This window comes from Macaca mulatta, chromosome 5 (assembly GCF_049350105.2).
Source record: "Macaca mulatta isolate MMU2019108-1 chromosome 5, T2T-MMU8v2.0, whole genome shotgun sequence".
NCBI lineage: Eukaryota > Metazoa > Chordata > Mammalia > Primates > Cercopithecidae > Macaca > Macaca mulatta.
Window position 1 is genome coordinate 193,149,878 of NC_133410.1, and position 25,118 is coordinate 193,174,995.

At 43.6% G+C, this 25,118-nt stretch overlaps 1 protein-coding gene and 1 long non-coding RNA gene across 4 annotated transcripts in view; one reads left to right on the forward strand and one right to left on the reverse strand.

The window, feature by feature from the left end:
• Nucleotides 1-16,031, reverse strand: part of CENPU (centromere protein U) — a 43,465-nt gene extending 27,434 nt beyond the window's left edge. For 2 of the 3 annotated variants that reach the window (XM_015139596.3, XM_015139597.3), the window contains exons 1-4: nucleotides 15,684-16,031; nucleotides 12,646-12,694; nucleotides 10,643-10,760; nucleotides 6,662-6,767 (exon numbers count right to left, since the gene is read on the reverse strand). In XM_015139596.3, coding sequence (XP_014995082.3) covers nucleotides 6,662-6,767; nucleotides 10,643-10,760; nucleotides 12,646-12,694; nucleotides 15,684-15,733 — 323 coding nt within the window. In that variant the 5' untranslated portion in view covers nucleotides 15,734-16,031. The remainder of the gene's footprint in view (nucleotides 1-6,661; nucleotides 6,768-10,642; nucleotides 10,761-12,645; nucleotides 12,695-15,683) is intronic. The other variant, XR_001445112.3, reaches the window with a different exon arrangement.
• On the forward strand, nucleotides 15,841-24,318 carry LOC144340881 (uncharacterized). The gene is made up of 5 exons (XR_013417407.1): nucleotides 15,841-16,085; nucleotides 17,180-17,297; nucleotides 18,580-18,921; nucleotides 21,357-21,557; nucleotides 22,163-24,318. It is a non-coding gene; the product is annotated as an uncharacterized LOC144340881 (long non-coding RNA).
• Nucleotides 24,319-25,118: the final 800 nt, after the last annotated feature.

The window sequence follows — 25,118 nt, forward strand, 5'->3', positions numbered from 1 at the left end:
AAGGGTCTGGGACCTCGACGTTTCTGCCTAATACAGGTCAGGCCTCCTTTTAACAGCCCTCACTCCTCCAGAGCTCCGCAGTGGCTTGTTCAGAACTGTAGGCACGGCAGTGCAATTTGAGGCCATCTCTGCCCCATCCTGCTTCTTCCAACTTTACCCTTCACAGATATCACTAATAAACCCCTTCCATTCCTAACTGCCTCAGTGTCTACTCACCCAAGGATCCAAACTGGCACGGGGGCCCTCTATGCCATGCATACAGACAAAGGAGAGCCCTAACAGGACGTGGACGTAGGAGTAAGACGAGACTGGGGTTTCAAAAGATCACTCTGGAAGGTGTATGGGAAGGTAGGCCAGAGGGAGCTGGCACGAGAGATAAGGACACCAGACAGGAAACTACCGCAGGAATGCTGGTAAGAGTGAAGTCCCCAAACCATGGCAGCCACAGGGAGGTGGCAGGGTTGTGGAAAGGAAAAACGGATTCTCAAGGCAGTCACAGGCCAGAAAAATAGGACTGGCCAGACAGAACATACCAGGACTGATTCCCAGATTGCTGGATTGGAGGGGACTGGGTGAATGGCAAGACTATTAACCTAGAGAATACCAAAAGAGTTCACTGACACTAGATGAGAAGGAAAAGGAGCTCAGTTTTACCTTTGTTGAGTGAGGTGCCTATGGGCATCTAGAGAAATATGGCCAATGTGCAAGACATCTTGGAACTCAGGAGAGGGTCTGGACAAGAGACAAACTTGAGAAACGGTGGCACACAGGTAGTTAAAACCATGAGCGTGAACTGGGGTTAGATGGAGAAGAGAGGGCCAGAGAAGAGAGGGCTGAGAACAGAATCACCTACACATAAAGAAAAAAAAACAGGAGAGGAAACAGCCAGGAGCAAGATGGCTGAACAGAGGGCTCCACTGATTGTCCCCGCAGGAACACCAAGTTTAACAACTATCTACGCAAAGGGAGCACCTTCACAGGAAACAAAAGTCAGCTGAGTACTCACAGTGCCTGTTCTTGACTTCCTATCGCTGAAAGACACACTGAAGAGGGTAGGAAAGAGTCTACAATCGCTGACGCTACCCCTTCCCCATCTCCAACAGTGGCTGCGTGGCACAGAGAATCTGTGCTCTTAGGGGGAGAGCGCAGTGATTTTGCAGCTTTGCTTTGTAATAAGCGCTGTACTTTAACAGTGGAAAGCTGAACCAGGCTGAACTAAACTGATGCCCACACACAGAGGGAGCATTTGGACTAGTCCTGGTGTGAGGGGAATTGCCCATCTTAGCAGTGGGAGGTAGAGCTCTGACAAGCCTTGCCACTGTGGGCTAAAGTGCTCTGCGGCCCCACGTGAGCCTGAGGGGCAGTCTAGGCCACAAGGATGGTAACTCCTAGTGCTGAGCTGGGCTTGGAGCCAGTGGACTGTGGGGGCATGAGACCTACTGAGACACCAACCAGTGTGGCTAAGGGTGTGCTGGCATCACCCCTCTCCCAGGCCCAGGCAGCACAGCCCATGGCTCCAAAAGAGACCTCTTTCTTCTGCGAGAGGAGAGGAGAGAGAAGAGTGGAGAGGACTTTGTTTTCCATCTTGGATACCAGCTCAGCCACAGTAGCACAGGGCACCAGTCAGGGTCATGAGACCCCCTAATGCAGATCACAACACCTAAGTCCTTTCAAATATCTGGAAAGCCTTCCCAAAAAGGATGGATTCAAACAAGCCCACACTCCAATGACTACAATAAATACCTGACTCTTCAATGTCCAGACACTGATAAACATCCGTAAGCATCAAGACCATCCAGTAAAACATGACCTCATCAAATGAACTAAATAAGGCACCAGGGACCAATACTGGGGAAACAGCAGATACGTGACCTTCTAGACAGAGAATTCAAAATAGCTGTTTTGAGGAAACTCAAAGAAATTCAAGATAACACGGAGAAGGAATTCAGAATTCTATCAGATCACTTTAACAAAGAATTGAAATAATTTTTTAAAATCAAGCAGAAATTCAGTAGTTGAAAAATGTAGCTGACATATTAAAGAATACATCAGAGTCTCTTAATAGCAGAATCTATCAAGCAGAAGAATGAATTAGTGAGCTTGAAGAAAGGCTATTTGAAAATACAGAGGAAAGAAAAGAAAAAAGAAAAAACAGTCATGAAGCATGCCTACAGGGTCTAGAAAAAGCTTCAAAGGGCAAATCAAAGAGTTACTGGCCTTAAAGAAAGGTAGAGAAAGGCGGGTAGAAAGTTTATTCAAAAAGGTAGTAACAGAGAACTTTCTAAACCAAGAGAAAGGTATCAATATCCAAGTACAAGAAGGTTATACAACCAACACCAAGCAGCTTTAACCCAAAGAAGACTACCTCAAGGCATTTAATAATAAAACACCCAAAGGTCAAAGATAAAGAATCTAAAAGCAGCAAGAGAAAAGAAACAGGTAACTTACAATGGAGCTCCGATATGTCTGGCAGCAGACTTTCAGTGGACACCTTACAGGCCAGGAGAGACTGGCATGATATATTTAAAGTGTTGAAGGAAAAAAACTTTTACCCTATAAGAATATATCTGGTGAAAATATCCTTCAAACATGAAAAAGAAATAAAGACTTTCCCAAACAAAAGCTGAGAAATTTTATCAACTCCAGACCTGTCCCAAAAGAAATGCTAAAGGGAGTAATTCAAGCAGAAAGAAAAGGACATTAATGAGCAGTATAAATCACCTGAAGGTATAAAACTCACTGGTAATATTAAGTACACGGAAAAAGATAACACTGTAGCTGATGTGTGTAAACTACTCTCATTGTAAGTAGAAAGACTAAAAGATGAACCAATCAAAAATAACTTTTCAAAACATAAACAGTACAATAAAAGTAAAAACAAAAAGTTAAAAAGTGGGGGAGCAAAGTGAAAGTGTAGAGTTTTTATTAGTTTTTTTTTGCTTGTATATGAAAGCAGGGTTAAGTTGTTAATGGCATAAAATAATGGGTTATATGGCAGTACCTGCTAGCCTCATGGTAACCTCAAATTAAAAAAAAACAACAAATACATAAAAAGACCAAGAAATCACACTGCCAGAGAAAATCACCTTTACTAAAAGCAAGACAGGAAGGAAGAAAAGAAGAGAGGGCCACAAAACAATCAGAAAACAAAAAATAAAATGGCATGAGTAAGTCCCTGCTTAGCAATAGTAACACTGAATGTAAATGGACTAAACTCTCCAATCAAAAGACATAGAATGGCTGGATTGGGGGGGAAAAAAAAGACCCAATGATTTGTTGCCTACAAGAAACACATTTCATCTATAAAGATACACACAGACTGAAAATAAAGGTACGGAAAAAGATATTCCATGCCAATGGAAACCAAAAAAAGGGCAGAATAGCTATACTTATTTCAGATAAACTAGATTTTTGAGACAGAAACTGTAAGAAGAGACAAAGAAGGTCACTACGTAATGACAAAAGGGGTCAAATTCAGCAAGAGGATACAACAATTTTAAATACACATGCACCCAACATTGGAACACCCAGATAGATGAAGCTAATATTATTAGAGCTAAAGGGAGAGACAGACCCCAATACATTAGCTGGAGACTTCAACACCCCACCTTCAGCACTGGAGAGATCTTCCAGACAGAAGATCAATAAAGAAACAGCAGACTTAATCTGCACTGTAGACCATATGAACCTAACAGATATTTATAGAACATTTCATCCAACAGCTGCAGAATACACATTCTTTTCCTCAGCACATGGATCATTCTCAAGTACAGACCATGTGATAGGTCACAAAACAAGTCTTAAAACATTTTTTAAAAACTGAAATATCAAGTATCTTCTCTGTGGAATAAAACTAGAAATCAATAACAAGAGGAATTTTGGAAGTTATACAAACACACAGAGAAAAAATGTTAATGAAGGACCAGTGGGTCAATTAAGAGATTAAGAAGGAAGCTGAACAATTTCTTGAGACAAATGATAATGGAAACACAACATACCAAAACCTATGGGATACCACAAAAGCAATACTAAGAGGGAAGTTCACAGCTGTAAGTGCCTACATCAAAAAAGAAAATCTTTAAATAAATAACCTAATGATGCATCTTAAAGAACTAGAAAAGCAAGAACAAACCAAATCCAAAACTAATAAAGATCAACTTTTATAAATAAATGTATAAATTTACCTCAACCCAATAAAAATTGTAACTTTGCTTTTAACTTAACAAGTAGCTCTTAAAAGTCATTTAAAAAAATGAGAAAACAATGAGAAAAGTTGCATTTATACCTCACAAGAATAGAAAAGATCAAGGATTTTAATACAAATCATACAAGTTCTAAAAGAAAACATGAAGGGAGACATCTTCCTAACTATGACTCAAAATCCCTAAACGCTAAGAGTGATAAATATATCACCGTATCTAAATAAAACTAAACATTTTCTATGTTGGAAAAAAAAACACCACCATTAGGTGTTTTGTCAAAAGACAGATGAACCAGTTAAAAAAAAAAACTGTAACATAGGGCTCATCTCACTAATGTTTAAATGAAGTCATGAAGAAAATGACCAACATCAACTATAGTAAAAAGGATATAAACAGTTTGCAGAAAGACAAATTCAAGAGCTTTTAAATAATTGCTGTTCAATCATTCCTAAGAAGAATACAAATTAGAACTAGGCTGGGATAGCATTTTTGACCTATCACATTGGCAAAAATCCAAGTTTGATCTCACTTTGGTGGCAATGTGGCAATAACTATAAAAATGACAAACACATTTCATTTGACTCAGAATTTCACTTTTATGACTATATCCTATAGATACACAAGCACAAGTGTGAAATGGCACTCCCAGTGGCACTGGGAGTGAGAGCACAGACTGGAAACAGCCTGACTGCCCATTCATACAGGACTGGATAATCACACTAAGGAACACTCATGCTGTGGAAAGGGTAGAACAATGAGAAAGCTCCACGTGTATTGACATGTAAAGATCTCTAAGATGTAGTAAGTGAAAAAAGCTAGGTAGCAACCTATGCTGCCTTTTGTACACAAAAAAAGGGTTAAAATGTGTTTCATATTTACTTTTATATGCACCAAGAAATTCTGGAAGGACATATGAGAAAATAATAAGGGAGAGGGAAGAAGTGGGTTCTAGGAGCTAGATGGATAGTAGACATGATATGAAGACTTACTATACACCTTTTTATATTTTTAAACCATGTGAATGTTTACTCAAAGTATTCCTCTTTAAAAATTACATTCACCACTATTTAGAGTGCATGTTTTCCAAATGTATGACTTCTACTGATTTTCAGTAACATATAAAACTGGAGTCAGCCAGGAGCGGTGGTTAACACCTGTAATCCTAGCACTTTGGGAGGCCAAGGCGGGCAGATCACAAGGTCAGGAGATCAAGACCATCCTGGCCAACATGGTGAAACCCCATCTCTACTAAAAAATACAAAAATTAGCTGGGCATGGTGGCATGCGCCTGTAGTCCAAACTACTCGAGAGGTTGAGGCAGAAGAATTGCTTGGACTGAGGAGGTGGAGGTTGCAGTGAGCCGAGACAGCGCCACTGCACTCCAGCCTGGTGACAGAGTGAGTCTCCAAAATAACCAAGTACTATAAAACTTCCCTAGTATAGACAATCTCAAAATGACTTCTCAGATTTCTGCCCAACTGGAATATTTGTTTTAAAACTGCAGTTTTGGCCGGGCGCGGTGGCTCACGTCTGTAATCCCAGCACTTTGGGAGGCCAAGGTGGGCGGATCATGAGGTCAGGAGATGGAGACCAGCCTGGATAACACGGTGAAACCAGTCTCTACTAAAAATACAAAAAAAATTAGCTGGGTGTGGTGGTGGGCGCCTGTAGTCCCAGCCACTCGGGAGGCTGAGGCAGGAGAATGGCGTGAACCCGGGAGGCGGAGCTTGCAGTGAACCCAGATCACGCCACTGCACTCCAGTGTGGGAGTCAGAGCAAGATTCCATCTCAAAAAAAACAAATAAAGAAACAAACACTGCACTTTTGATACTTGCTAAATACATTTAGTAACTAGAACTGACCTATTACCCAATAGAGGTCCATAAGTCAAAGAGCTGCTCTAGATAACAACTTAAAATGAGTACTACAGTTATCGAAGAGTTCTGCATTATATAACTTGCTCCCAAGTTTTCTCTATGAAATCATTTTTATAGAGATTTTCCTGACCTATACGTTCACATAAATCTGAAAGACTCAAACCAATGCGCCTCAGGAACAATGCATCTGAAACAGGCTTTGTATTGCTTTGTAATCATCACCTACCATATACAAGGAAACATCTCATTTGTGATCATTAGTTGGTAAATGAAAGAGACCTCCCAAAAATCACCTAAAATTTTATGCTCATAAAATCTTTCCCTCCTTTCTTATTTGACTCAAAGCTAAACTATCTTCCTAGGCATGATTTCTAGGATAATCAGGTGTGAATTCTGTCAGTTATCATAGCTATTATAATTATCGTAATTGTCAATTATTAATAAAGTTTTTATGCCTCAGTTCTCTTGAGAAAAAGCATAACAAGTTGGCTCAAAGTATCTTAAAACGCTTTCTTTTTATTAGCTTCTATCTCAGAAATCCCATTAACCATGAATAAACAATTGCTTGAAATATACCAGTACCTTATTTTTGCTTCTTTTCCTGGAGGAGTTGAAGGGATAGATAGTCCACCAAGTTTGGAGAATTCTTCTTCATCAGCATATATAGCTGTGCTATGTAAAGGAGGATCTTTCAAAAGACAAAAAAGAAGACAACTTTAAAAGTCTGGCTATTTGGGCAATACTGAAGTTTATTCCCTTACAATGGAGTACAAAACAATCTTTGTTCAACTAACAAAATCAAAATCAATTAAACAGGCCACTTCCCAAATGTTTTTGATCTCACACCTCAACAATAAAAATTTTAAACCCTATCACCAACAAACACATGAATATTTATGAATAATAAACCTTTATTACCGCACTTATATGGAATTATTTTTGGTGTTTGAAACAGGGCCTCACGCTGTTGCCCAGGCTGGAATGCAGTAGTGCGATCTCAGCTCACTGCAGCCTGGAGCACCTAAGCTCAAGCGATCCTCCTGCCGCAGCCTCCTGAATAGCTGGGACTACAGGCACATGCCACCATGCCCAGGTAATTTTTAAATTATTTGTAGAGACAGGGTCTCACTATGTTGCCCAGGTTGGGGAAATTTTAATGAGATAAAAATATAAATCGGAAATCTAACATTTTCTTTCCTCATCCCTGTCAGGTGTCATACACTCTGCATTAGAGACCACTGCATTAAACTATAAACTCTACAGGCCTAGAGAGGTCACCTCACAAAGTGCCCTGCATATAGCGGTCATACAGTATTTTTGAATGAAAAGCCCTTTGGGGAGATTCCAGGCCTCCCTTACTTCCTCTCTGCTTTACTCTGGGATGCCAGAGCCTTTAGATAGCATATAAAGGTACCTTGAATGAGGAAGAAGATAAAAGAGAAGGAGAGCAAATGGACTTGGTGGAAAGGCATAGAAAAGAGATGCTAAGAGGAGAAAGATGCTCCTAGCGGGTGCTCAGGAAAGAGGAGTAACAGGAGAGATCCAGGACTTATCGCAGGGGTAGAGAGCTTGAAGAAGAGGTGGCCAGTGGTGACAGAACTAAACTGCTGTAAGGGGGCCTGGTAAGAGCCAAGCAACCATTTCTTCATGCTCAAAGTTTAGCACGACAGTGCAAACTTCAACATTTTTTCAACTAAACTGCTGCTTAAATAATGAACATATCAACTGCACAATTTTTAAGTTAGTAGTATACTTTGTATTGCCTTCAACAAGGCAAAGGGATTTATTTACTTCATTGCTGTGAATAACAAGGGGGGGAAAAGAAATAGAACAATCCCAAATGTTCACAGATAACCACTCATATAAACTGGATTCTCACAACTTCACAATAAAAAGACAAATAATCCAATTTAAAAACGGGCAAAGGGTGAACAGAAACTTCTTCAAAGAATATGCAAATGGCCAATAATCATGTATAAGAGGGTCAAAGGGGAAAAAAAAGCAAATGGTCAGCCATAAGCACACTGAAAAGGTGCTGAACACCATTAGTAATTAGGGAAATATGAATCAAAACCATAATGAGATAGTACTTCACACCCTAAGCTTAGGCTAGCTATTATTTAAAAAACAAAAACAAACACACACCCAGAAAATGACAAGTGTAGGCAAGGATGTGGAGAAACTGAAATCCTTGGGCACTGCTGGTGGGAATACAGGCACTGCGGAAATGGTGACTCCTGAAAATATAAAATATATATGATCCAGCAATCCCATTTCTGGGTAAACGCCCAAAAGAGGGGAAAGCAGGGACTCAAACAGCTATTGATACACTCATGTTAGTATTAATAGCAGCATTATTCACAGTCAAAAAGCAGAAGTAACCCAAGGGTCCATTAACAGATGAATAGATAAATAAAATGTGGTACATACAGACTGTTCTTCAACGTAAAAAGGAAATTCTGGCTGGGCGCGGTGGCTCATGCCTGTAATCCCAGCAATTTGGGAGGCCGAGGTAGGTGGACCACCTGAGGTCAGGAGTTCAACGCCAGCCTGGCCAATATGGCAAAGCCCCATCTCTACTAAAAAAATAAAAAAATTAGCCAGGCATGGTGTGGAAGGGAGGGGAGCGCCTGGAATCCCAGCCACTCGGGACGCTGAGGCAGGGAGAATTGCTTGAACCTGGGAGGTGGAGGTTGCAGTGAGCCGAGATTGCGCCACTGCAGTTCAGCCTAGGTAAGAGAGCAAGTCTTTGCCTCCAAAAAAAAAAAAAAATATTCTGACTCAGGCTACAACACAGATGAACCTCAAAGACATTATGCTAAATGAAATAAGCCAGTTACCAAAGAACCAACTATTGTATGCTTCCTTTTACATCAGATTCCTAGAAAGCAGAATGATGGTTGCCAGGAGTTGAGGGGAGGGGAGAATGGGAAGTTGTTTAATAGATAGAGCGTTTCAGTTAGGAAAGATGAGAAAGTTCTGGAGATGGATGGTGATGATGGTTGCACAACAATGTGAATGTATTTATCTGCTACAGAGTTAATACACTTAAAAAAGGTTAAAATGGTAAACTATATTTTACCACCCATACCCCCACCAATACACTCACACCCACAATGAGGTGCAGGGATGGCTAGAATAAAAAACTCGGTAAGTTTCAGTGAAGCTGTGCAGAAACGACAACTCTCATACACTGCCATGGAATTATAAAGTCATGTAGCTGCTTTGTAAAACAGTTCCTTAAAAAGTTAAAAATAGAATTACCGTAGGACTCAGCAATTCTGCTCCCACTATATGCCCAAGTGAAAAAAGCCCACACAAAAACTCATACACAAATGTTCATAGCAGCATTATTCATAGTGGCCAAAAAATAGAAACCACCTAAATGTAACTGATAAATGGATAACAAGTTGTGGTATATTCAAACAATGGAGTATTGCTGATCTATAAAAACGTGTAGGAATGAAGCAGATACACACTACAACATGGATAAACCCTGAAAACACAAACTAAGTAAAAGAAGCCAGTCACAAAGGACCAGAGTCTAGGATTCCACTGATATGTACAGAAATGGCAAATCTGCAGAGACAGAAAGGAGATTCATGGCTGCCAGGGGCCTGAAGGGGGAAGAGGGAGTGACCACTCATGGGTACAGGGTTCTCTACAGGATGATAACAATTTTCTGGAACTAGATAATGCAGACAGTTGTACAACCTTGTGAATCAACTAAAAACCAATGATGTGTACAGTTTAAAAGGGTGAATTTTATGGTATGTGAATTCATTTCCATTTTTTAAATTATGGGGTTTTAGGTTCACATCTTTTAGATTTAGATTTTAGACAAACAGGACATTTTTATCAAGTCATAATAAAAGACATTATTCTGGTGAATATATTTCACCTTATAAAATGTATAATATTTTCTTTTATTAACAAAAAATTAAACCAAAGCCTTCAAAATTCTCTTAAAACTTATTCCAGCAAAAATGCCTGACTACTACAGTTCTAGATGTGGGGGCACATGGCATTTTCTCTGTCATTTCTGGCCTCTGGAGTGCCCAGTGACACAAGCAGCCCACCCTGACAACTCACACACTCCTGGCCAGCCAGGTACTGACCTTTTAGCTCATACTCCAAAGGAACACAGGTGAAGCTCTCCCACTGGCTCTCCCAAAGCATCCCCTGCCTCCATGAGTTTAGGACAAAGGAAAATTACCCATACTCTTCTCCTCCCTAAATTAATGGCTCTATCAAACGGTAGAATGAAGTGAGAAATGTATTCTATGCTCCTCTTGTTACAGAGTACTATAGTAAGTGTCCTCATGTGACTGGATTGTTAACGAATACCACTAGAAGAGTGCCACCACTTTGATAATGTTCTTAGTTTCAATGTACCTAGATGTGAGAAAAATTAATTCAAATTATCAAGTACTCCCCAGAGAACATTATATTTACATGCAGGCAACTAATTTTTATATTTGAAGATATTTCTAATTTTTATTATATCTGGCCTAAATGTTGTTGCTTTAGAGTTATGTTAGGATAAAGATTTAAAGTACTAACCAAAGGTCTCATCAGGTTCTTCATCTTTCTCATTTTCACCCAGCCTGCCAATGCTTGAGACATCAGAATTATCAGGAAAGTCGAACACGTCAATAGGCTTGCACTTTTGACCAGCTTTCTAAAAGTGAATGAAGTTGAAGTTACTGAGTTGGCTCTCACAAAGAACAATAGGCTGATTTATGGAGCAAGAATATTCTTGTAATCACTGCTGCCTAAGGAAGCAATCCTTAAGCATGGGGTGATGGATTCACTACCTACCCCGACTGGGTCATTATACAACATAGACATGTATGGCAAGATCAAATCATACCCCACAAATGTGTACAATTACAATGTTTCAGGTAAAATAAAAAGAAAGAAGCAAGCTAACACTTTTTGGGGACACAGACTCTTTTGATAACCTAAGGCAAGGATTGGCAAACTTTTTCTATAAAGGACCAGAAAGTAAATTATTTTAGGCTTTGCAGGCCATAAGGTTTCTCTTTTGACTACTAACTCAACCACTGTCATGTGAATGACGACAGTAACCACACAGAAAAGAATGAGCATGGCTGTGTTCCAATACAATTTGACTTTTGAACACTGCAATTTGAATTTAATATCATGTTCACATGTTATGACATAGTCTTTTCATTTCAACCATTAAAAAATATAAAAACCATTCTTAGCTTGCAGGGATATACAAAAACAGGTGGCAGGCTAGATTTGGCCCATGGACCAGTTTGCCTACATCTCTGACCTAGGGAAAGTGATGGGTCCTATCTCCGGAAATATGCCCATATACCCAAAAGTTCATAAACAGTTTTAAGGGTACACACGGGTTAACAACTCCTGACTAAAGGACACCAGGGTTTACAGTTCAATATACTGATATGCCCATGAAGTCTGCTACCGCAAATCTAATGAAACATGAAAACATATATAAAATGAGAAAAACTTTCATGGTAGTTCCGGAAAATGTGGAACGGTAGTATTAACAGATACGAAAATAAGAAAATTCTGGCAGGTATAAAGGAGGTAAAATAAAATTGGCAAACCATATACAAACTTGACCATTCAGTTGCCGCCAGTAAACGAATCATTCCTGGAGTGCTTGTGGGTGGAATGCAAAGAGAGCTGGCAGGTCTTCCAGCCCCTCCCAAGGCACAGGGGGCCTCCACATGTAAGGCACTGCCTTGCAGAGGGAAGGCCAGGAAAGCTGAATAAATTCCAGGAACTCTGGGCTTCCAGCTAAGGCTGGAGCTTAGATAAATCCCTCCGATGCACACTGGACTTTGGCTACTAATGGCAGGGGCAAGGCAGGACAACTGAGAGAAACCCACCCAAAGAACCCGCGAAATAATGCTGGGGTGGGAGCAGAGCGCTGAGCAAAATCCTGCAGGGTGATCCCAGGGTTTCCCAGAGGGGAAGAGAGCTATCCTCTTCAGGCTGGGGCTAAGGACTATGCAGGACAAAGAAAGCCCAGGGCAGAACAAGCAGAAGTAACTCCTTCCAGGGTGCCTGGCACTGTCATACACTGTTAATGTGAGATTACAATGCCAATCACACAAGCCACTGGAAAAAATATTGGAATTAGCAATCAAGAACATTAAAGAAATGTACACACTTTTCACATACATTTATTCTAGGACTCTACTCTAAAGAAAAGTAAACCTGTAATGTGAACTAAGTGGAGTATCATGAAATCATAAACAATTCTTGAAAAGTACAACGAGAAATGGCTTTAAGTGAAAAAAGTTGACAGCATTGTACAATTTTTACATGAAGCCAATTATCTAAACGAAAATAAAACCAACCTAGGCTCAGAAATAAAGGAAATTCTAAAACATTAACAGAAGTCATTTTATCCACTATACTGGAAAAAGTGTGAGGAAAATGAACACACTTTTTCACTACAAGAAACACTGAACTTGCCAAGTGAAGTCTACAAAACTGAGGTACTCAAAAAATGTTATTTTGTACTGTTAATTTTGAGAAAACTACAACACAAAAAGATAACTTACATCTTTCACGGAATGTGTTCTTTCTAAAGTGTTCTTCGAACGTCTTGCACTATTAAACAGCAAAAAAAAACCACAAGAGTTATGAAATAGTTAAAATAACTGAGGAAACACCATAGTTATGATCCTTTCCACACATTTTTACAATAAAAAAAAAAGAACCCATATTCCACAAATTTATTTTTTATAGGTCAAATCCTATCACCAATGTTATAAAATAACATACCTCTCCCCCTCAGGGACATGGAAAAGTTGGAATCTTGCTGTTAACTTTTTCCCTGAGGCCTTAATCAATCAGCAGTAATTGACTTTCTCTGCAGAGCTGAACAAAGGGGAGGTAGGCTAATGCTAAGTCCGGACACCTGCTCCATCCTGTGCCTGGCTCTCGTATGTCCTTTTCTCATTTAATTCTAACAGTCCTATAAGGTAGAAGTGAATCCCATGTTACAGATGTATGCTTGCCCACAGCAACACGGAGCCAGGAGGGAGACAAGCCTGCATTAACATTTACATCAGTTCAAATCCAGGGCCTGCCCTCGACCTCCCTTCACACTCTCTCAGTTGGGCCATAGCTTCAAACGATAAAGTTGTATATATATCTTCAACAAGCTTCAAGGAAACAGATGTAACAATGGTGACTAGAATAAAAACGAGAAATAACAGTGGCAGGAATTATATATTATTATTACTAATAGTGCCAGGAGTCAGTGAATATGTACAGACTATCCTCCACCAACCAGGCATCATACAAGGGTACGGGGGGATACTCTGGAATAATACAGTACATAATTCCTGACTTTAAAATACGCCATGCAGATTGTAGCCATATTTTTCTCATTTGTAGATAGCAAAATCAGCTTAGTGAGTCTAAACCAATGTTTTGGTATCCTTTTATTTGATATCATTTCAAGCTCACAGAAAAGTTGCAAACAGTACAAGGACCTTCTGTATGCCCTTTACTCATTTGCTGTGTGCGTGCGCGCGTGTGTGCGTGTGTGACTGGAGACACTGTGCACCTCTACCCCTAAATACCATAATATGTCTTTCCTAGGAGGGCATTATCCTGCATATTCATGGTACAATTTCTAAAATCAAGGAATTTAACACTGATACCATAATCTAATCTACAGTCCATACCCAAATCACATCAATTGTCCTATAATGTCCTTTTAAGATTGCCAGGCCAGCATTTTAAAAAAAACAAAAAAAAGGAAAATATAAAATGAAACATTGCACTGGATATACTATGTTCATAAGCCTTTTGTTTTGTTATGTGTGGATGTGTGCGCATGTGTACTAAGTGTGATATAAAACATCATTACTGTGAATCACAGTTTAAAAAAAAAAAGTTAGAAAACTGTTCAGAGCAGTGGTTCCCAGACTGGAGTGTCATCAACATTCGCAGCAGGGCTTGTGAAACAGGTTGCTCAGCACCACCCCAGGAGTGTATGATTCAGTCCCTCTGGGGCATGGCCTGGGACTCTGCATTTCTAACAAGTTCATGATTTATTTACTTCATGAAACCTAAGGAAGAAGGTAGGACAAGTACTGGTTTTATGGCAATTTTATAGATGATGATTCCGGGGTTCCTAAAATTTAAGTGACTTATCAAGGGTCACAAAGCCAAGTAACAGAAACACAACAAAAACTAGACCACATAAACTTCATCATCTAAACTCTTTGAGCTGTCTTGTCCTTTCTTGGGGGGGAAAAAAAGTCAAGGTTCCTCCTTGCCTTAGGTTGCAGTCAAGGTGGGGCTTCTGAGAGACAGAAACCTCTGTGACAACCCACAGGTAAAATTTCTGGGCCAGGTGCGGTGGCTCCCGCCTGTAATCCCAGCGCTCTGAGAAGTCAAGGCGGGCGGATCATGAGGTCAGGAAATCGAGACCATCCTGGCCAACATGGTGAAACCCCATTTCTACTAAAAATACACAAATGAGCTGGACGTGGTGGCTCACGCCTGTAATCCCAGCTACTGTGGAGGCTGAGGCAGGAGAATCGCTTGAACCTGGGAGGCGGAGGTTGCGCCACTGCACTCCAGCCTGGGCTAGAGTGAAATTCCGACTCAAAAAAAAAAAAAAAAATTCTGTTGTATGTGCATTAGTGTGTTCTGGGAGGAGGCCTGAACAGATTTCATGAGTCTCAAACCCAAAAATGTTAAAAAAAATAAAAATAAAGACAACAAAAACCACTAGCCTTTCGGATAAACTCTTTTCAGCTGATATTCAAGGCTGACATTCTTTTCTAATCCTCTTCTCCACTGGCCCCAGGAGTCTGGTCTCGGTTTCCCCACCTACCTGCGGTGTCCTGCTCCAGCTTTCCACCCTAACCCCGCAGCTGCCAGCACCACCTTCTCCAGGCAGCCTTCCCCGCCGGGGAACTCCTGTTGTCTTCAGACCGTCTTGGCGCACGGTTTTGTGCACGGTCTGCAGCGAGCCGAGACCCTTCCCGCCAGATCCAGGCCGGGCCTTGGATGGCCATTCGCCAACCAATCAGCGACCAGCATTCTAGAGCGCGTCTTGCAACCGACCAAACGCGCGCTGGCTTTGATGAACAACAACCGCTCCACCCACCCTGAAGAAAGGCAGGCGGCAGCTCGCTCCCCCAGCCACACTTGTGCTCCGGTCTGTGGTTTGCAGTCCGAAAACACCAGCGTCTTCAAAATAAGAAAACTGATTCCCGGAGAGTAAACTCCACTCACATTAAAGTCTGCCAAATCGTAGGCAATAAGTATTTGCTGAATGTTTTGCTTTCAAGCTAACACTTCGACACTCACTACTCTGGACGGCACTACTGCCCCCTACAAAACGACACGACACTGGCTAACGTCTTCCCGCCCGCCAGGCAGGGTTAGGCCCGTGCGGGTGGGAATCACTCTTATCCCCACTAGTCTGACGAGAAAGCCGGGACCCGGGCGACTGGCCACTCGAGCGAGCTCCACAGTGGAGCACGAACAGCGCCGGGAGGCGCAAACCGCGGCAGGCGAGGAAGCAGTTCAAGCTGGTCTCCGGCCTCGCGTTCTGAGGGTCGGCAGTACTTACCCCTCAGGCCTGTGAGGCCGCGACCGCCGACGCCTCCCCCGCGGAGCCATGATGCCGCCCTCCGCTCCCGAGCGACTGGAAGCTCCCGCCAAGCCCCTCGCCGCTCCGAGCAGCCAATCCGGGCCGAGCACGCGCGCGTGCGCAGAACTTCCTGAGCGGGCCCCGGGCTCCTCCCCGCCTTGGAGCGGGAGGGAAAACTGGGCCTGGCTATCACACCGCAACGGAACTGAAGTCCATGCCGCACAACCAGTTACCTACGGTCCATGTCATGCCAAAGTTTTCCGGGCTTTCCTCCCACCCGCATCGCCAGTTTTCCAGAGCCCGAAAGCCCCGGAGCCACGTGGGACCGCCCCCTGTGGGTGGGGAAAGGGGAGGAGCTAGTGTCCTTGAGCCTGTGGGCAGGTAAGTGGGTGGGCGCAGACCAGCTATCGCAGCTGGTGCCGCTGAGGCCGCAGTCGTCTTGACAGACCCACAGGATTTGGCTTGCAGCCCCTGCTGCCTTTATCAGCTGTCTGAGCTTAGCACGTTACTTTACCTCTATCCCAGCACCTTCATTTGTAAATGGTCAGGGATCCTTTTGTTCTTTTATTTTGTTTCTGTTTAAAAATGTGTAATGCAGAAGAATGAAATTGAACCCTTACCTTACACCGCGTATAAAAATTAACGCAAAATGGATCAAACACCTATATATAAAGGCTAAAATTAAAATTAAAACTCTTAAAAGAAAACAGAGCAAAAGCTTCATAACATTGGACTTGGTGGTATGATTTCTTGGATATGATACCAACAGCAGTTTGGGATGATGAAAACGTTTTGGAAATAGTGGTGGATGGATGCACAAGATGAACGTACTTGATGCCACAGAACTGTAAACTTACAAACGGTTAAAATGCTAAATTTTGTTGTGTATATTTTACTATGATAAAAAATTACGTTTCATGCATATAAAAGAATATAACATGTGTAATGTAAGGATAAAAACAAACATCCGTGTAACCAGCACTGGATGGGGATATGAATCATTATTATACATAACTCTTGGGTACCCCTCTGAATGGCACCCTCCTCCTCCAGAGAATAACCACTGTTCTAATTTTATGTGTATCATTCCTGTGGTTTTCTACCTTGATATAGCCCCAAATAATGTATTGATTATTGCATGTTTCTAAACTTTATATGATATTTGGTAGGTATTCTGCAAATGTCCTTTCTTACTAAAGCTATTGCTTTTATTTTTTATTTTATTTTTCCATAAATTATTGGGGTGCAGGTGCTATTTAGTTACATAAGTAAGTTCTTTTTTTTTTTTTTTTTTTTTTTTTGAGACGGAGCCTTGCTCTGTCTCCCAGGCTGGAGTGCAGTGGCCCAGTCTTGGCTCACTGCAAGCTCCACCTCCCGGGTTCATGCCATTCTCCTGCCTCAGCCTCCCGAGTAGCTGGGACTACAGGCGCCTGCCACCACGCCCAGCTATTTTTTTTTTTTTTTTGTATTTTTAGTAGAGATGGGGTTTCACCGTGTTAGACAGGATGGTCTTGATCTCCTGACCTCAGGATCCACCTGCCTCAGCCTCCCAAAGTGCTGGGATTACAGACGTGAGCCACTGCGCCCGGCCGAGTAAGTTCTTTAGTGGTGATTTGTAAGATCCTGGTGCATCCATCACCCCACTGCACCATATATGTTGTGTTTTATCCCTTGCCCCCATCCCACTCTTCCCCCTAAGTCCTCAAAGTCCATTGTATCATTCTTAATGCCTTTGCGTCCTCATATAAATCTGTTACTGTTAGATGTATCCGCAATTGCATCTAAATCTGCATGTAGCTGCAGTTCATTTATGTTCAGTCTTTGGAATGCATAAGTAAATACTCCATATTTTATTTATCTGTTCTCTTGTGTGTGGGTGTATCAGTTGTTTGCAGTACTTTGTTGTTACCAACAATACAGCACTGAACACTCTTATAGGAGGTTTGCAGGGGACATGTCTAAGAGCTTCTCTAGGGATAGATTCAGTAGGGATATTACTGCTATGTAGGATACAGAGTACAGCTTTCCATGATAATACCAGTGTTTACACATTGTAGATCGTACAGTTTACACCCCCCCCCCCACTGGCTTCAAATATTATCAATATTCAGCATTTTAAAGACTTTTACATTGTTTATCCAGTGAGTTAAAATGGGTTTCCATATGGGCATCCTGTTGGGTTTTGGTTTGCATTTCCCCTAAGTTGATCATCTTTTTTACTGCTTATAGGCCATTCCTATTTCCTCTTCAGTGAAATGCTTGTTTACCTGGAAATCATGTGGGCAACTGCCATAGAAGGGAATCACCTGTAAGGTATTAAAGGTAGTTCCCTGTGGGTGGGTAGAAATAAGTTCCTGGAGCCACTAAAAGTAGTTGCCCTTAAGAGAGTGAGTGAGAAGCTCCGTTTTCTAGGAAAGGGGGTGTAGTCAAACCTTTTGTGCTTGCGGGTCTGAAAAAAGAAACTACCCAGTCAAAACAAGAAGGGGTTCAGCACTCTGGGTGGAAATAACAAACGCTCAACCCAAATACATGTAAATAATAAAGGAAAATCAGGAGCATGCATCACTGAAATGTCCAGGGTTAGAATGAGTGTGCAGTGGAGTTGGATGGAGAGGTTTGAGAAGCGGGCAGGGCCCTGAGTCACTGAAACATCCAGAGGTAGAATGAGTGTCCAGCTGAGTTGGATGGAGAGGTTTGAGAAACCGTCAGGGCTCTGAGTCCTTTTGCTTGCCCACCTCGTACGTCGACTTTTCCAGGGGCCAGGTCTTCTGTTTTCCCTCTTCCTTCTGGATTTACCGAGCACTTATGATGCAGGCGTTGTCCTGAGTGATTACTATCTGTTGACTCATGTAATCCTCTCAATTACCCTCTGCAGTAGGCACTGTAATCCCACGTCTCAGCGGAGGATCCCAGGGAGCGGTCCCACTGACAGCAAGTGGTGCTGCCTGAGTGAGCTCCTGGGAGCCTGGTCCAGAGCTTGAAACCCGGCACCATTCCGTGTCTGTCTGAATTCCACCATTCAGAGAAAGAGACTCCGTATCTCCCAGCCTTCCCAGAAAAAGGGCTGCCGCGCCTACCTGTATTAGGGCTCTCCAGAGAAGCAGAACCAATGTACATACGGGGACAGCAGGGAGAGATTTTAAGAACTGGCTCATGCGAATGTGGAAGCTGACAAGTCTGCAATCTCTGGGAACAGGCGCACAGGCTAGAAACTCAGGTAAGAGTTGATGTTGCCATCATGAGTCCAAAATCCACAAAGCAGGTCAAACAGCCTGGAAACCCAGGCGGAGGGTCTGTGTGGCAGGATTGAGGAGAATTCCTTCTTCAGGAAATCTCAGTCTTAAGGCCTTCAACAGATTGCATGAGGCCCACCCACATTATGGAGGGTGATGTGCTTCAGTAAAAGCCTACTGATTTAAATAGTAATCACGCCTAAAAAACGCCTTCATGGCAATACCTAGACTGGTGTTTGCCAAACAACTCGGCACCATAGCATAGCCAAGTTGACACCTAACATTAACCATCACACTGCCCCTGAACCAATCCCTGTGGCCGGGGAAATGGAATACACTCATTTGCTTCCTGGCACCACCTGGATTCCGGCTGGAACTGGAGTGGCGGGGAGCGGAGACAGATACATCCATGACAGAAACTTGCGCAGGGTTGTAGAGCTGTTCATAGGGAAGCTAGATTCCAACCCACTCCTGCCTTTGTTCCACGCTGCTTCCGCAGTTAGACTGTCAGCTTAGGGCAGTGATTCTCAGCTTGGGTGAGGGGAAGGCAGAGGGAAAGGGGTCTACTAGGATGCCTGGGGCGGGGTAACCTGATAAAGCCAGTGGATGCTATCACAGGAAGGAGACTCCTGGGGTGCTCTGAGCAGAGGTTGTGTGAGAGCCCTACCTACGATACTGACCCAGAAGAGCCATCTTGGAGTTTCTGTAGTGATTTGTGTTGTTGAGGATGGAAACCACAGCATCTCTGCGAGTTTCTAGATATAGAAAGCCAGGTGGGGAGCCTGGTTTGGAGTGACAGGAAGAGAACACAGAGGCTCATCATAAGCCCTCGATATAAATGTGGGGGCTGGAGGCTGGTCATAGGGGAGAAGGGTGTGTAGATGGTAGAGGAGGTGCCCAGCAGATTCCAACCAATCAGGAAAGAAACTCCCCGCAAGGAGAAAGATGGGTTACTTTTTAGGGAAGTCATGGCCAGTATTTTCCATTTTAAGATGGTGCCTGTGTTGTGCTGGTCTCTTTCCACCAGTTAACCGTCAGTAAAGTTTGCTAAACTCCACAGCCTTCTGTGTCTAAGAAGACTGTGTCTAGGAGGGCGGTGAGGAAGGAAGGATCGTTAGTAAGGTAGTCGGAGCAGACGTGAGCAGGGCAGAAGAGGGCCTCTACAACCAGGAAAGCATCTGAAGCTGGTGATTAGCAGCTTCCCGATAAGATCCAAGGATTTGGGTGAGTGAGCTCAAGCAAACGCGGTGAGAGGCAAAATGATGGCGTTTAACTGGTAGACGGGAGAACGCCTCAACTGCGCATGTGCACAGCCTCGGTAACCACACTGCGTTTGTGGCCGCTCCCAAGTGCTGGCAGGCCACTGCGCATCGGGACAGCCCTCCCCAAGGGAAGACTCTGGGGACAGGTAACATGCCCCCTCCCTCAAAGCATGCTAACGTATAAGACCCCAAGTCAAAGGCCACACAGCACTTGACTCTCTCCTGTCCCCGCTTGGCCCTCTTCCAAGTGTACTTCCTTTTGTTCCTGCTCTAAAACTTTTAAATAAACTTTCACTGGGCTCTAAAAGTTGCCTCTGTCACTCTGCCTTGTGCCCCTTGGTCAAATTCTTTCCTCGGAGGAAGCGAGAACTGAAGTTGCTGCAGACCTGTGTGGATGCACTGCCATTAACGAGCTAGTGTTCCGGGTGGGGTGAAGCATGCTTATTGGAATGGATGGGCTGAAAACGCAGGAGTGGAGGCAGCGGGGTCAGGAGTCCTAGAGGTGATCTGGAGCAATGTGAGCAACTGCAAGGAACTTCAGGGACACCAGAGGACCAGAGGCTTCAGGACACTGGAGGACATAGGTAGCAGGTCCTTAAGTTATATGCTTTCATATTTGGGAAATGGAAAAAAAAAAAAAACAACTGTTGATTTTATTATACAAACTATAGAAAATAATGACAAAACTTTTGGGAGGCTTGGGATAAACTGAGTGCTTGGGCCTGGACACTTCCATGTGGAAATATATGTTCCCTGTGATGGAGGTTGATGTATATATGAGTTCCATGTTTTGGAATTGTTAGTTTGATTTTGATTGATTGATTGGATTGAGACAAGGGTCTCACTCTGTTGTCCAAGCTGGAGTGCTGTGGTGACTTCATAGCTCACTACAGTCTCAAATTCCTGGGCTCAAGCGATCCTCCTGCCTGAGCCTCCTGAGTAGCTGGGATTACAGGCACATGCCACCACACCTGGCTAATTTTTGTGTTTTTCGTAGAGACAGGGTTTCGCCATGTTGCCCAGGCTGGTCCCAAACTCCTGGGCTCAAGAGATCCACCCACCTTGGCCTCCCAAGGTGCTGGGATGACAGGTGTCCGCCACCCTGCCTGGCCTCATTAGTTTGATTTTAAGTGAGAGTATTATTTTCTATCTTACAGGATACTCATGAAGATAAGAGAAGAATGTGGAGGCCCCTGGATACACAGAGGACGCCGTTTCTTAATGGACTCAGCTTTTCTCCAGGGAGCTCTTCTGTTGAATTTTCTTTTCAGCACTGGGTCCACCAGGGGGCAGATGAAGAAAGGGCCTGGAGATTTGACGATGTCATTGGAGCACAGAGCTCCTCACTTTCAGACGTGGTAAATACTGCTTCAAAGTCAGTTCAAGAAGATGAATAAGACTATACATTTTAGCTGCCCTTGCTTAATCCTTTTCCCCTTTCACATAAATGATATTCTTCCACAATTTATTCGATCCATTCCTGTCCATTTCCCATAAGGCAAAGTATGATTTTCTATGATGGAGAGGAAAAGAACTGATGTCTCAAATTTTCCCACTTTCTTATATAACTTCCTACAGCACTTACTAATTATTGGGTACAAAGGAACATCTCACTCAACTTGGCAGTTTAATGAAGTTGTTATCTGTTTTAAGCAGACCCATTGTTCAACCTCTGTAACTATGACACTGCAAAACAGACTTAACACATCCCAGGAGGGCAGAGATGGGGGAGCAGAGGAAAATACTTTCTCTTGGATGTTCTCTTTAAGAAAAAGAGGAAATAAAATCCAGAAAGGAAGTACTCCTCGCCTTTTACAGTTACAGGGCAGAAAGATTTTTTGTAGCAAACAACAATGACGTTAGATCTCTTCCTATGTCACATGCTTTTCAACATTTCCTGGGTGCTGTTACCCAGCTGCTGAACTTACTTGCTGTGTAACTAATGTTGTTTTACTTTTTCCAGAACTAACTGGCACTGCTCCTACCCAAGCTGCGATCACACGGCTAAATAGGTCTGGCCAGTACATCATGACCATGCAATGTCTCATGCTTCAGATTCCATTCTCAGCTCCCCAAAGGGCCAGGAGAGTCTGGTGCTGGGACCCTGGCAGGAGCATGCTAGCAAAATTCAGGATTTCTTTAGCCAAGGAATGGCAGACTTCCAACCTGCATAAGCAATAACTTTACAACGGAAACGGATGTAAAAAACCTGAGAAAGAGAAAATGGAAGGACATCCCAGAGAAAAAGTGTTTTTGTTTTTAAGGACATAAGGACAGAAAAATAAGAAAGAAAACGTCTACAGTAGAGTCTAATGTCTATAACTCTCCCTGAAGCTGTGGTTGGAAAAGAACTTTCTGAAAAAGGTTTTCACCTCTGTAATGAACATGCTCACTCTGACAGCACTTTTGGTTGACCTGAGAGTACACACAGCTGTGAGGCTGATCTTGTTCGGCCAGTGTCCTGACCTCAGCCGCCCTTACTGCTCAGGCAGGAATGGACTCAGCAGATGGTACCTGGCAGACATGCCTCCCAGGCGATGCAGGAACCTTCTTCATAGAACCTGCTCTAGAACGAAACCTCTGGCTGCTCCCCTGCACCTCACAGGCCAGCTGTCTCACCCCTTGTCATTGAGCATAAAGATCATTATCACCCAGGCCACAAACATGCCGTTTGTTTCCTGGGCTTAGAGAATCAGGGAAGGCTTCTAAGGGAAATGCCATCTCCAATCCTGTAGGAGCAGCCAGGCCAGGGTGAGAGTGCTCTGGGGAGGGAGGCCAGCCTGTTTGCGGTGAGCGAAAGTAGGATGCACTTTGGGAACTGGAATAACTGAAGCATGGCTGGAACAGAGTTAGGCAAGTGGCAAGAAATTAGACCAGGGCAAGCAGGTGCCCTCCAGTTCCCCACTCCTCAAAGTGTAGCACGAAGACCGGCAGCACTGGTGTTCCCGGGAAGCTTGTTAGAAATGCTGAACTGCAGATTGATTGAATCAGAATCTTCATGTTAAGATCCCCAGGTGGCTGGGCAAGGTGGTTCATGCCTGTAATCCTAGTACTTTAGGAGGCTGAGGCTGGAGTCTCGCTTGAGCTCAGGGGTTTGAGACTAGCCTGGGCAACATGGTGAGACCTTGTTTCTACAAAAACAAATCAACAAATTAGCCCGGTTTGGTGGTGTACGCCTGTAGTCCCAGCTACTTGGGAGGCTGAGGCAGGAGAATCCTTGAGCCTGGCAGGTCAAGGCTGTAGTGAGCTGTGATCATACCACATACTGCAGCCTGGGCAACAGAGCAAGACCCTGTCTGAAAAAAACCAAAAAATTCTCAGATGACTGGATGTACAATCAATCTTGAGAAGCCCCTCTCTCACTCCATGAAGCCGTTCAGACTAGAGAATAGGAAGCCTCTGGACAATGAAGCAGGAGAATCACATGGTAAGACTTGTGATTTAGAAAAATCTTTCTTGCCGCAGAATGGGTAAGGGAGCAGGGACCCATATAGGCAGCAAGGGGGCCAACTAACACGCTGGTGCAATGGTCCTGGCAAGGCGTGGCCTCCGCCCTCAGGAGTGGGAATGGGGCATGGAGACAGGTGGCCAGATTTGGTAGCCGATATGAGATGGCAGCAGCAGGAACTGGTGGCTGAGGCTGCCTGGAGCACCCCTGGAACTTCTCCCAAATGCACAGCCCACTGACAGCTGGGCCCGGGTGGGGTCCAGGCGTTGGCAGCAGCACAGCAGGGTGGGGAATGCAGTATCAGTGGGTGTGGGACTCCAAAACCAGTCCTTCTGTGTCTGCACACGTCGCCTGGTGCAGAATGTGAGCGAACTGGTTTTCACATATGCTCAGTGTGTGTCCCATTCAATGCGTGGTGCTTCGCTGTCCCTGCAGCTGGGCTCTGGGGTTGGCACTTCTGCTGCTCATTCTCCAATTTGAACAAGCCACATGCAAAGCAGGAAGTCTGCCTGGAGTTCTTGGGGAGAAATACTGCAGTGTTAGTTAGTATTGAGCAAGGACGATTTCGGCCAGAGAAATCTGACAGTCAAACAAATTTGACGGTCAAACCCACTCCCCTTGCCCGATAAAAGTCTCAATAAAAAAGAGTGACTAAGAACTTACATGCAAAATATGTTGATGAAAAAGAAATCCTGTTTTAGGCCAAGAACAGAATCCCTCTGCACCTGAAGAACACTGCTTAGAAGCAAAATTCCTTTAGCAAGACTTGTACCTTTGGAGCAAGTCAACCATGCAAAAGAGTTGATTGAGTCCAAAGGAAAACTCTAGATCGCTGTTCATGCCAAATACATGAATAATAAGATGGGAAAATTTCCCTAATCACTCTGGCTGAGTAAAGAAGTGAGTTTAATCTGAACCAACACATACCGAGGCATCTACTGCAGGGTACAGTGGTGAAGAGTCAGCCAGGGTAGGGCACTGGGTGGGGGGTCCCTTTGGCAGGCTCCAGACTAAGCTGGAGTGGAGGTTTCTCAGCACTGGGCACCAACACTGCTCTGCTGACAAGAGTTGGAAGGACTGTCCCTGTGCTGGGAGCCTAAGGAGAGTTCCCTCCAGTCAGATTCAGGGCTGCAACCATTTTCATAATAAAAGAAGAGGGGGCTGGAGGCTGAGGAAGGGGAGGGATGCTGTGGGCCTGACCAGTCTAACTGACCCGTGGCCCTTGCCTGTTCTGGTCCTACTGGGACCTTCTGCTCTTTCTCCACCTGCTGTGCACCGATGGGGGTCAGTGCCAGGTGTCTCTTCTGCCTAGGCTGCTGTGAAAGGAAACAGCAACTGGAAATATGAAAACATAAAAAGGAAATTCCAGAGTCCCTGGCATTTATCTTCCTTCCCCTTATGGCATGACTAACACAGAATGGCAAACAGGTACAATTACAATGGAAAGTTTAGCTGCACCCGAGGACTGGCT